Genomic DNA, 12,423 nt, shown 5'->3' on the forward strand with positions numbered 1-12,423 from the left:
AAAAACGGGAATACCGCGAAAACGACAAGGGCCAGCGACACGAAATCAACAAGCAAGTTACACCGGTTCGGGCCTGAATTTTTGGAGTTCGAACCGTGTCGATAGCTCAAACGGTCTAGGAGCAGTAGTTCGGCCAAAAAGTGGGTGAAAAGGAATAATAAACTAGAATTGCGGTTCCGAGGAACTGCAAGAGTGGGTTTGATCAGGGACATGGAACTCGGCCTTATCCAAGGATTCCAACGGTACCTCATTTATGAAAATCGGACATACGGGTCAAAAGTTACATGCACACACCTTCATATACACAGACAGCCCAGCCCAGCCCATTATAGCTCTGCCAGGTGGCTTAGAACTCTTCCAGGTGCAAGCTTAAAGGGGTGCTATTATGCTTTTTCGTTTTTTCCTTGTCCTATCGTGGATTACATAGCTTTTTGTGTATGTAAATGGTCGCCAAAGACACAATATCAAAAGTAACCACTAGGGGGGAGTAAATGAATATCGCAAAGACAGACTACTGAGCTGCCTAGAAACGCCTCGATGCGAATTTCAGCCGTTGCTTTATTTTAGTTCCGGTACGAGGTGACGTAACCTCGTACTTTTGCTGGGAGTAAATGGGACAGCGTCATCAGATGATTTCACAGTCAGTCTAGAACAGTTCGATTTCGCGTTTCTCAGCAAGTAAAGTTTCGGTTAGCAATGGGTAGAAGGTGTTTTCTTCGTTGTGAAGGGACGTCTCCCTTGTATGCTTTGCCAAAGGCAGAGCCTACACGTACCTGTTGGCTAGAGTTTATTTTTAACTCTATTCCCCCAACTTTACCGACCATTTTTCTGTGTCCCCGTCACTTCACGGATGGCTGCTTCAGCAACCTGCGTTTGTTCAGCACAGGATTTGCGAAGCTGCTAGCTCTGAGGGAAGATGCTGTTCCAACTTTGTGTGGCCCCATGGGTGAAGATGTCGCTCGACATGTAAGTAAACCTATTGTGATATTAACAAAAGTTGTTGTGTGTAAGGTTAACGTTAGTTGGGGTAATTAACCCTACAAGCTTGCAAGCGGAGATAGCTAACTAGTGCTAGCGAGGCTGACTGAGTTCGTGGTCTGAGCTGAGCAAAGGTGTAATTACAGTAGCTCAGTGGTATAATTAAACCAATGTGTAGCAGTTAGCTCTGATAGTGAGACTACCATGTTGAAGTAGAGCGAATTCAGTCTGTAGTCTTGACGCAAGGCTGATTATTTTTTCACTGGTGCTATTTGTAGCCTAACGTTATAAGTTAACGTTAGTTTTCGCGGGGGATCTCAAACAAATTCTAAACGGTAACATGAATTAACGTCAGCTATGTGAGGGGTACTATTTGGTTGAATGGTTATAGTTTTTGTTTCAGATGTTAACTGTTAGGTTGTATAAAATTATTTTCGTAACCGATTTTGGTGTTATAATTACAGGACTCCAGTGCCCCATATAGCCCCTTCCAGCACGTCGGATGTCAGACCGACTCTCCTCAGCTTATTTCGGCGGGAACCCAGACAAGTACCACCGTGGGAATGCATTCTGTGGGAGTACAAAGTGCGCCATTGAAGGCGACTTCAGTCGGCACACAGTTGTCCATGGGATCGCTGAAAACGGCACACATGAGAAGCAAAGGTATTGTGTGATGTAGTTGTTAACCAAGGTCTACTCTGTATTATATCTTCAGTACCCAGGACAAAATCATCAGCTGAATTATTTTTTTATTTTCTAATAAGATTTGTCTATATTATTCGTAGGTATCCAGACAAAGCTGCCTCTTCTCAGTGTAGGCACTGGAATAATTTCTGGTATAGACTCACCACTGGCGTCTACACCAATAAAGGGCCCAAGTTGTCGACCTAGCAAGAGACCACGGCTTGAGTTGGAGGACGAGGAGGAGAGCGACTCCTCAAATGAATTTCATAAGGAGCCTCTGGACTCGACTTACAACCCTGGAGATTCTGTACTTACAGAGGAATCTGACATCTCGTAAGTTTTTAGCATTGGCTACTGTATAGTATTGGCTGTACTAAAAGCAGTATTGGCTACTGTTTTCAGTATATGGTTACCAGCTATACAACATTGCTATTATTCTAGAAAACATATTTGAAAGCTAATATTACTATTATTCTAGAAAACATATTTGAAAGCTAATATTATGTTTTGTTTCTAATCTGTTAGGTTTGAGACACAGTCCACACATGATGAGGAAAAGTATATTGTTTTTGAAAGCTGCCTCAAACAGCTGTTTGAAAACTGTCCAGTGTGTAAGAAGGGCTGTAATCTCCAACGACGAAGGATGGGAACCTATGTGGCTTACACTCAGCGATGTCCACACTGCAGTTACTTCAGAGAGTGGGAGAGTCAACCCATGGTTGGAAGTACCCCTGTCGGCAACCTACAACTTTCGGCGGCTACCTACTTTACAGGGACCTCCTTCATCCAACTGGAAAAGGTAAGCATTTTACCATTTCAAACATGTGAATCTTTCTAGTGATGAACTAAACTGGTCTAAAACGCCTCTTATTTGTCTTTTCTTTAAAGCTGTGCAAGGCCATGCAACTCCAGATATTTCAGTATGACACCTTCAGAAGGCATGCAAGGAATTACATGGAACCGGCTATTGTTCACAAGTGGAAGATGGATCAGCAGAGTCATTTCCAGCATCAATTGCACCTTGGTGGGGTGGTTGCAGTGGGAGGAGACATGAGGGCCGATTCTCCAGGTTTGTTGAAATTTGAAATAGTCTGGCAACTAAATTATTAGTTTGCATTCTGAATCAAATGACATCCCTTTATGGTGTGCTGAAAAGCTTTACACACTCTGTAATACATTTTTTTAGGGCACTCTGCAAAGTTTGGCAGCTACACTCTAATGAATCTGGAGAGCAACACCATTATGGACATCCAACTTGTTCAGGTATGTTTCTCTCTTTGGATTTGTTTGAATTTGAATCTTAAAAGTGTGTGATTTTGTCTAATGTTTTTTGTTTGTAATGACCATTCACTACCAGAGCAATGAAGTAGGTGGCAGCTATCATATGGAGAAGGAAGGACTGAAAAGATGCCTAGATCATCTGGAGTCGAATGGATTGAAGGTGGATTACATTGTGACAGACCGTCATCCACAGATCCAGAAATTTCTGAGGGAACGCAGCGTAACTCAGTTCTATGACGTTTGGCACTTTGAGAAAGGTAAAGTGTTTTCCTAATTCATATTCTAAACTTTGAAGTTAGCAATTAACAGATCGTATAATTAGTGTGTGTGGTAAACAGGTTTGTCCAAGAAACTTGAGAAAGCTTCGCACAATGAAGACTGTGATGTTCTGAAGAAGTGGCTACAGAGCATCAAAAACCATGTCTACTGGTGTGCCACGTCATCAAGCACTGGACCAGAAAAGGTGGCAAAGTGGACATCACTGCTAAACCACCTACAAAATGTTCATGTTCATGAAGACCCCCTTTTCCCCAAATGTCTGCATCCCGACCACGTCTCAAGGGACCCTAGCAAATGGCTACAACCTGGTATGTGCCAAATTATCTTTACTCAGAAAATCAAGTATTACATTTTTCCAGTCTTTTGTTGTGATGCAGGGGTTGATATTTCACCATGTGTTCTTATTTTACTGAAGGATCAGTTGCACTTCACAAAGCTGAGAAAATACTGCTCAACAAGAGAGTCCTGAAGGATGTAGAGAAACTCAGCCACCATCACCAGACCTCATCACTGGAGTCCTTTCACAGCCTGATACTACGATTTGCACCAAAGAATGTAGTTTTCCCCTTCATGGGAATGTTGTGCAGGTAATACACAATGTCATTATTTTAAAAGTGACTAATTGAGATGACTGTCAGTCATTCTATGTATTTAATAATGTTGCTGTGTTGTTACCATAGGTTGTATCTAGCAGCAATGCACCACAATGAAAATGCTATGCGGGAGCAAGCCACAACATCTACAGGACAGGCTGTTTTCAAGGTTGTTTTTCCAAAGGCGAAGAGGGGGGAAGGCATTGTGAAGCCCGTGAAAACAAATCCAACCTTCAGTAAGTTTGTTAAAGATTTTCTTTAAATACAGCCACACCAGTTTACAGATTGTTATGGATACATTTATTGGATTTGAATGCTATATCTTCCAGACTATGTACGTGAACTCATGAGGCTGCTCATGCAGGAAGTTTTTGAGGACCCCACATCTTTTGCAGAGGAATTGAAGACCATCCCCATCCCTCCAGACCTCTCAGCAGAATTCCCAAAAACTCCAAAGGCTGAGCTGGTTGCCCGTCACGTCTCCCGCTTCAATCAATAGGTGGTCTGAAGCCTATGTAATCACCAGACGGGAACTGCTGCCGTATCCGTTGCACCACACATGACGGGATGATGACCCGACGACTAGGTCCTAAGTAACCCCAGCACCAGCTTACAAAGCTGCGATAGGCAAGATGCCTCAACTGCCTGAAGGGACAAGGCACAGAGTTCTCTGTTCAACTGTTTTCAAATTAAGAGTTTGGTTCCAAAATGCTACATCGACCATTTTAAAGAACTTTGATAAATTATTATTTTTTTACATTTTGTTTTGCAAGTAATTTCAGTAGAACTGTAATTGGGCATTGTTAATTGATTTACCTTTACTCAATCAAAACAACAAAACAGCAAGTTGATTGATATTATCTGAAATACACAATTGAATAACATGACTTTTTAATGTAAAAATGGAGATATAGCGTTTTGAAACCAAACTCTTCAAATATTACCTCAAAGGTTCATACTCTGGAAGCTATGCACTGTTATCAATGTTTACATGCATACAAATTACATAAGAATAATGCTTTTGTTTTGTTTAGTAAGAGCTTATTACAGACAAAGTAACTTACTCTTCTTCTGTTCTGTGCCTAACAGGTCCGTAATCATATTTGTAAATGTTGTAGATATTTTGCAGACTGTATGGGTTTAGACACACAGGTTCTAGGCCTGGATGTTCTGTCATGCACATTATGGGTACTGGCACTTGGCTCATTCGTCTTACTACCTAATAAAGAAAATAAGACAAGAACTACTACTGTGTAACAAGTGACCTTGGCATCATCATTGTTCAGAGTGCTACATGACTGCATGGACAATATTGATTCAGGAAGCAACATGTTTTCTTGTCAGGCTTTTATTTACAACAAAATGTTATCACTGATTTAGTTTTTTTACATAACAATGATTTTTAATACAGTATGCAGCTGGCTGAGACTACAGTGAACTGGTGAGATTACTCGTTTACCATTACATATTAACTATAAAAATGTATCATTGATTCGTTTTTTTTTACATAACAATGATTATAATACAGTATGCACCTGGCTGAGACTACAATGAACTGGTGAGATCACTCGTTTACCATTACAAGTGTAATGCTGATGCTTTATGCTAGAGATGTCATAAACATGTGTAGCCTAGTTCACTAGTAGGCCTAAGCTACTCATCTAAAGGGGATGTTATGCTAGGACATTAGATCATTCTCCACAAACCGTATAGTAGCCTAGCCTAAAGTTACATCAGTTTTACCTTTGTGATTTCTCTGCAGCAGACGTTCTCCACTTCACTGGGCATAGTGGCACAATTCCCACAAGTGCACCTAAGTAACAAAGATGTTATAAGTTATAACTATTTTTGGCAGACAAAAGCAGTTCACTTATATTCCATGTCAGGCAGGCAAATAAAGCTTGTTAGTACGAGTAGCCTACTAGCCTCGGGCTAAATTAGACGCTAGGCTATAGAGATACATTTCGTAAATCAGGTGTGGATAATAGAATAAACAAAAACTTACCACAGTGAAACGTCTTGGTCCAATCTACGACTAACATCGCGGTCATCATTGGCTCCATCAGCTCCATTATCGCTTTCGGGGTCGGATTCTGGTTCAAATTGGTAAGGCAGCACTGACGCCATAATCGCCTAATTTACAAATGTCTGACGAGACGTTTCTGTCAGCGCCAAGATTCTAACTGCCTCAAAATTCTCAGCAACCGGGCGTTTCACATAGGGGTTGTAATACTGATAGATGTATGAGGAAAAATAATATGGCCGACGACGCTTCAACGTTGTAAATCAATTCTATTAGACCCAACAAATTAAATAATAAACAGTAAATAATACCATAATAGGGCCCCTTTAAGCAATTAGAGCTGTGATGTCACAATCGAAATTTGAATTCTGAACATTCCGCCATGCATTTCAATGGGCCCAAAAAACGCAGAAAAACGGGAATACCGCGAAAACGACAAGGGCCAGCGACACGAAATCAACAAGCAAGTTACACCGGTTCGGGCCTGAATTTTTGGAGTTCGAACCGCGTCGATAGCTCAAACGGTCTAGGAGCAGTAGTTCGGCCAAAAAGTGGGTGAACAGGAATAATAAATAACTAGAATTGCGGTTCCGAGGAACTGCAAGAGTGGGTTTGATCGATCAGTGGCACGGAACTCGGCCTCATCCAAGGATTCCAACGGTACCTCATTTATGAAAATCGGGCACACGGATCAAAAGTTGTCTGCATTAACGCAACATCCAATAAGCTAAAACGCATAAATAACATGGTTGCTATGCTGGTTGCTATGGTGGTCGCTAGGTTGACATTACAGGGGTGGTTTCTAGGTTGTTGCTAGGGTAATTAGTTAGTTGCTAGTAAGCCATCTTAAGCTGACTGCATAAAGTGATTATTTTAAGAGATACATTTTCAAACCAGAACTGTGTATAGGTCATGGTTAAAAACGTATCAGAATCTCAGAAATAATCACGTAATGCAGCCAGTTTAAGATTTTTTAAGAAGTCAGATTTTTTAAAGGCAATCAAATTTCTGCTGACTCTCTTCTGGCTGCGGTTAAAGGCCAGCTCCTGAGAGGCCTGAAGGGTCAGTTCTGAGGTTGTTGGCTGCTGGAACCGAAAAAAGGACTGAATTTTCTTAAAAGACAATGTGACTGAAGTGCGGGCAAAGTTTGCACAGAAATGTACGATTTTTCCCACCCTCATCGACCTCGTCATAAAACTTGTTTAAATGATCACACGACGCCTCCTTGCTGCTTTGTTGTCTACATCAGCATTTCTCAAACTTCTTTGACCTGAGGCCCAGTCAAGGCATACTTTGGGGTCATAGGGCCCACCTACATGAACCCACCCCCTCCTCCCAACCCCTATCAAATTGTAATGATATCACAATTATTATTTTTATACTATATTGCCTACATGCACTTCAAAACAGTCAATGTTTAAAGTGCTAAGATTGTTTACAAAAGTTTGTGAAAGCATGCACATCAGAGTACTGCTTTACTAATGTAAAATATTACCTTACTATGCACAGAGAATCACAGGCTTAGTCCCTGCCTCAGTCATTGCAAGCGCCTCTGATTTATTAATCACCACTATGTGGATACTGTTTTTAGAATTGATTTAGATTAAGTGTTAGTATAATTTGTATTTTTGTAATTTGTATTTTAGTATATTTTTATATATTGTATTAAGTGTTAGTATAATTTGTATTTTAGTATATTTAGCATATTCTTATCTTCTACTGTCCTTACTGCTTAGTTGTGTTTTTAAATTATACACTTTAATTACTCTTTCTGCTGTTAAAGAATGTGTTGTGTTGTATGTATGCTGCTGAGACCTTGAATTTCCCCTGGGGATCAATAAAGTATCTATCTATCTATCTATCTAAATATAATTAGGCCTACACTAGTTTCATTGTTTTTGCATTGTTGCATGATTGATATGCTATTTAATTACATTTCATTTGAATGCCTGAATGTAAGAATTCAGGAAACACAATACCAGCTTTTAACATTTCTGTTGTTAGTTTATGTAAATCACATAACACATGAACTGTTTACATACTACTGATAGCCCATTACTGTACACAATAATACTGTGCCCATTCATTAACATATATTAAACATCAGGCGTCTTGTTTACACATTTAAACCATATTTGCACTTCGAATTTCGCTTCCAAACTGTAATAACTACATCTACAAAGTCTAAAGAAGATAACCATGTAGTCTGTTCATAGATAAGATCAATTTTGACAGAACTACAGACTTCGTGAAAGTAGCCTAGTAGTCCTACATAAAAGGCTCCATATTCACTTCATTGCAAAATCGCGGTTGGTCTGTTTACACACTAAAACCATATTTACACTTCGAAATTCGCTTCCAAATTGTAGTAACTACATCTACGAAGTCTAAGGAAGATAATCATGTAGTCTGTTCATAGATAAGATACATTTTGACAGAACTACAGACTTCGTGAAAGTAGCCTAGAAGCCCTACATAAAAGGCTCCATTAACTTCATTGCAAAATCGCGGTTGGTCTGTTTACACATTTAAACCATATTTGCACTTCGAATTTCGCTTCCAAACTGTAATAACTACATCTACAAAGTCTAAAGAAGATAACCATGTAGTCTGTTCATAGATAAGATCAATTTTGACAGAACTACAGACTTCGTTAAGTAGCCTAGAAGCCCTACATAAAAGGCTCCATTAACTTCATTGCAAAATCGCGGTTGGTCTGTTTACACACTAAAACCATATTTACACTTCGAAATTCACTTCCAAATTGTAGTAACTACATCTACGAAGTCTAAGGAAGATAACCTTGTAGTCTGTTCAACGATAAGATACATTTTGACAGAACTACAGACCTCGTAAAAGTAGTACCTAAAATTAGTGTGATAAATGGCCATCACGTAGCCTAAAGCATATAGCACTAGCATATGACAACAGCAAATAGCTAACGTTTACGTTAGCCTAACTTACTTATCGTTGACGTTGACCCGACACGTTTATAAGTTAGACCATAGACTGATAAGGATGTCCATCAAAATTCCATGTGTATCCTGTGTATCTTTCGTGCTGCTATCCTGTTGCCTTTTCCCTGTTGTTCCGGTGTTGTGCCCCTTCTGGTTTTTCCACCTACTGGTTTCCGAGCTGTTTCCGAGCCTGTCCAGATGTCATGTATACCTATCAACAGCAGCTGACGGCTACCACGTCGACAGATTCGCTACATATTCATAAACATTTTACTGGCCTTTGCATGTCGCACCTCAATAAAAACTGCACTGAACTGAACTGAATACCTGAGAACTACATTACTATAACATTTTCCAGCGAGGAAAATGCTTTTTTAAAGTAACCTAATTTCGATTCTCTGTGTCGCGCTGGATTCGAACCTTCATCAGCAAAAGTATCACCATGCTAGACTGTCTCGCTCTCCACTAAACTATCAACATCTACATAACTTCTAGAACACAACGCTGTGTTCACTCAGTAGGCCTAGGCCATGATTCACCATTTATCTGAATATTTTGAAACAACTGGTTACCTTGATTTAGGCTTTAAAAACGTAACTGTATCATGCACTCTACCTTCTGTTACACCTCTGCGCTATTCATGTGCAAGGATTTGTCATAAATTCTACCAGGCAACGCACGAGTTATGAAACAATGGGTCTAAAACAACTGGTTACCCTGGACTGAAAACGCATGATCTCGCTCTCAAACAGCTAGTTTGCAATAGCCTACGTTCCCTGGATGCATATGCCTACACATTTTACTGGCCTTTGCGTTTCGCACCTTAATATAATCCGTACACAGCTGAGCACTATAACATTCTCCAGCGAGAAAATAGTTTTTTAGAAGTCGCCTAATAATGACCATGACCATGATCTAGATTCGAACTCTCTTCAGGAAAACAAATTACACGCGTGACCACACCGTTCCCCACTACACCATCAACACTGTGTCAATGATCGTTTAACTATTTTCTATCAAGTCATACATCACTGTTTGTCTGAACATTCCGAAACAACTGGTTACCTTAATTTAGGCTTAAAACATATCGCTCTGCTACACCGCTGCGCCATCTGTGTGCAATGATTTGTCAAAAATTCTACCAGGCAGCATATGGATTCTGAAACAATGGGTCTGAAACCACTGCATGGTTACCCTGGCCTGGAAACGCATGAATTCGAGACTGTGAAAAACAGCTACAATAGCCAGTTCCTTTGGTTTAGGACAAGCAGATTTCTATGGCCATGGCGTCTCGTTTCCAAAATTATAGCCTATGCTATCCTACAACGTTATGTTTACGACGGAATATAAATATTTGCAACCCCTACAATGCTTTTCATTTCAGGTTTTTAATTTTAAAAGGTTAACCTCATATCCCTGTTATCACAAGCAGCTTGTTCTAAATTGGGATGAAACTGGTTACCTTGCCTCAATTAGGCTACAGATGATCCCCACAAGCTGCTTGCGCATATACCAACATTATGTGCTAGTTAATTTGCACCAAAAGCTCTCCAGCTCCAGCTGTTGAGTGTTTGACAGCGAGATCATGCGTTTTCAGTCCAGGGTAACCAGTTGTTTTAGGCCCAATTGTTTCATCATCCGTGCGCTGCCTGGCAGAATGTATGACAAATCCTTGCACATGAATAGCGCAGAGGTACAGAAGGTAGAGTGCATGATACAGTTACGTTTTTAAAGCCTAAATCAATTAAGGTAACCAGTTGTTTCAAAATATTCAGATGAACGGGAAATCATGGCCTACTGAGTGAAAACAACATCATGTCGAATGAGTTTTGTAGTTGTTAGTAGTGTAGTGGAGAGCGAGACAACCTAGCATGGTTTTACTTTTGCTGAGGAGGGTTCGAATCTAGCGCGACAGTTCATCGAAATTAGGTTACTTTTTAAAAAAAGCATTTTTCCCGCTGGAGAATGTTATAGTGATGTAGTGCTCAGATGTTCAGTTCAGTACAGTTTATATTGAGGTGCGACACGCAAAGGCCCGTGAACTGTGTATGAATCCAAGGAACGTAGGCTATGGCAACCTAGCTGTTTGAGAGCGAGATCATGCGTTTCCAGGGCAGGGTAACCAGTTGTTTTAGACCCATTGTTTCATAACTCGTGCGTTGCCTGGTAGAATTTATGACAAATCCTTGCACATGGACAGCGCAGAGGTGTAACAGAAGGTAGAGTGCATGATACAGTTATGTTTTTAAAGCCTAAATCAAGGTAACCAGTTGTTTCAAAATACTCAGATAAACGGTGAATCATGGCCTAGGCCTACTGAGTGAACACAGCGTTATGTTCTGGAAGTTATGTAGATGTTGATAGTTTAGTGGAGAGCGAGGCGGTCTCGCATGGTGATTCTTTTGCTGATGAAGGTTCGAATCCAGCGCGACACAGAGAATCGAAATTAGGTTACTTTAAAAAAGCATTTTTCCCGCTGGAAAATGTTAAAGTAATATAGTGCTCAGGTATTCAGTTCAGTTCAGTGCAGTTTTTATTGAGGTGCGACATGCAAAGGCCAGTAAACTGTTTATGAATATGTAGCGAATCTGTCGACGTGGGTAGCAGTCAGTTGCTGTTGATAGGTATACATGACATCTGGACAGGCTTGGAAACAGCTCGGAAACCAGTAGGTGGAAAAACCAGAAGGGGCACAACACCGGCAACAAGGTTTTTACGCGATATTTGCCACATCCCCAGAGAGTTGTTGTTTGGTGGGTCAGGTGACGAGCCGTCGAATCACAGCACAGCACCCAGAATGCATTGCAACACACCGTCTACAAGGGACTCAGCGTTAGGTCGGCTTTAAATAGCATACAGAACCTATAGTAATATAACGTTGTCTGTAAGCTCCACAGATCGTGGCAAGACAATTGAATTGATTGTGGACTTCTTGCTGGGCAACGATGAGTAACTTGATTAGTAATGCTGCGTGGATATGCATGATATCTGTATGAAAGTGTGTATCCCAATGTAATAATCTATACAACTGTACACATGATTAAGTTCAAATGGAGCTAGCTGGGTATAGGACTGGGCTGAATGGATTGGTGAAATACTTTATTTTTTTTTTTTTTTAATGACCTATATGAACATGGTTTGGCTTTAAAAAAAAGAGGAGACAGCGCTACACTTAGTGCTGGAATGGCATTGAACTGGGCTGAATGGATTTGGAAAATATATATATATTTTTTTTAATGACCTGTATCAACATGGTTTGGCTTTAAAAAAAAGATGAGACAGCGCTTCGCGCTGTCTCATCTTTTTTTACATTACCTTTACACTTAGTGCTGGCAAGGCATTGAACTGGGCTTCATTCAAGGATTCCAACGGTACCTCATTCATGAAAATCGGACATACTGGTCAAAAGTTACATGCACACACCTTCATATACACAGACAGCCCAGCCCAGCCCATCAGAGCTCTGCCAGGTGGCTTAGAACTCTTCCAGGTGCAAGCTTAAGCAATTAGAGCTGTGATGTCACAATCGAAATTTGAATTCTGAACATTCCGCCATTCATTTCAATGGGCCCAAAAAACGCAGAAAAACGGGAATACCGCGAAAACGACAAGGGCCAGCGACACGAAA

The 12,423-nt window shown here is 40.5% G+C and overlaps 2 protein-coding genes across 2 annotated transcripts in view; one reads left to right on the plus strand and one right to left on the minus strand.

The window, feature by feature from the left end:
- The window catches only part of LOC143105443 (NACHT, LRR and PYD domains-containing protein 12-like), an 80,018-nt gene that overhangs the window by 15,246 nt on the left and 52,349 nt on the right, over positions 1–12,423 (minus strand). The gene's annotated exons all lie outside the window — the stretch shown is intronic.
- Positions 376–6,158, plus strand: LOC143105445 (uncharacterized). The gene is made up of 11 exons (XM_076269431.1): positions 376–966; positions 1,443–1,641; positions 1,764–1,995; positions 2,188–2,461; positions 2,551–2,731; positions 2,849–2,925; positions 3,020–3,200; positions 3,282–3,530; positions 3,638–3,809; positions 3,903–4,051; positions 4,145–6,158. The coding sequence occupies exons 1-11, from the start codon at positions 697–699 to the stop codon at positions 4,312–4,314; spliced, it is 2,154 nt and encodes a 717-aa protein (XP_076125546.1). The 5' UTR covers positions 376–696; the 3' UTR covers positions 4,315–6,158.

Source organism: Alosa pseudoharengus, unplaced genomic scaffold (genome assembly GCF_046254945.1).
Source record: "Alosa pseudoharengus isolate Yale_2024_CS ecotype anadromous, Long Island Sound unplaced genomic scaffold, YU_APseudo_1.1 YU_APseudo_1.1_scf_56, whole genome shotgun sequence".
Lineage (NCBI taxonomy): Eukaryota > Metazoa > Chordata > Actinopteri > Clupeiformes > Clupeidae > Alosa > Alosa pseudoharengus.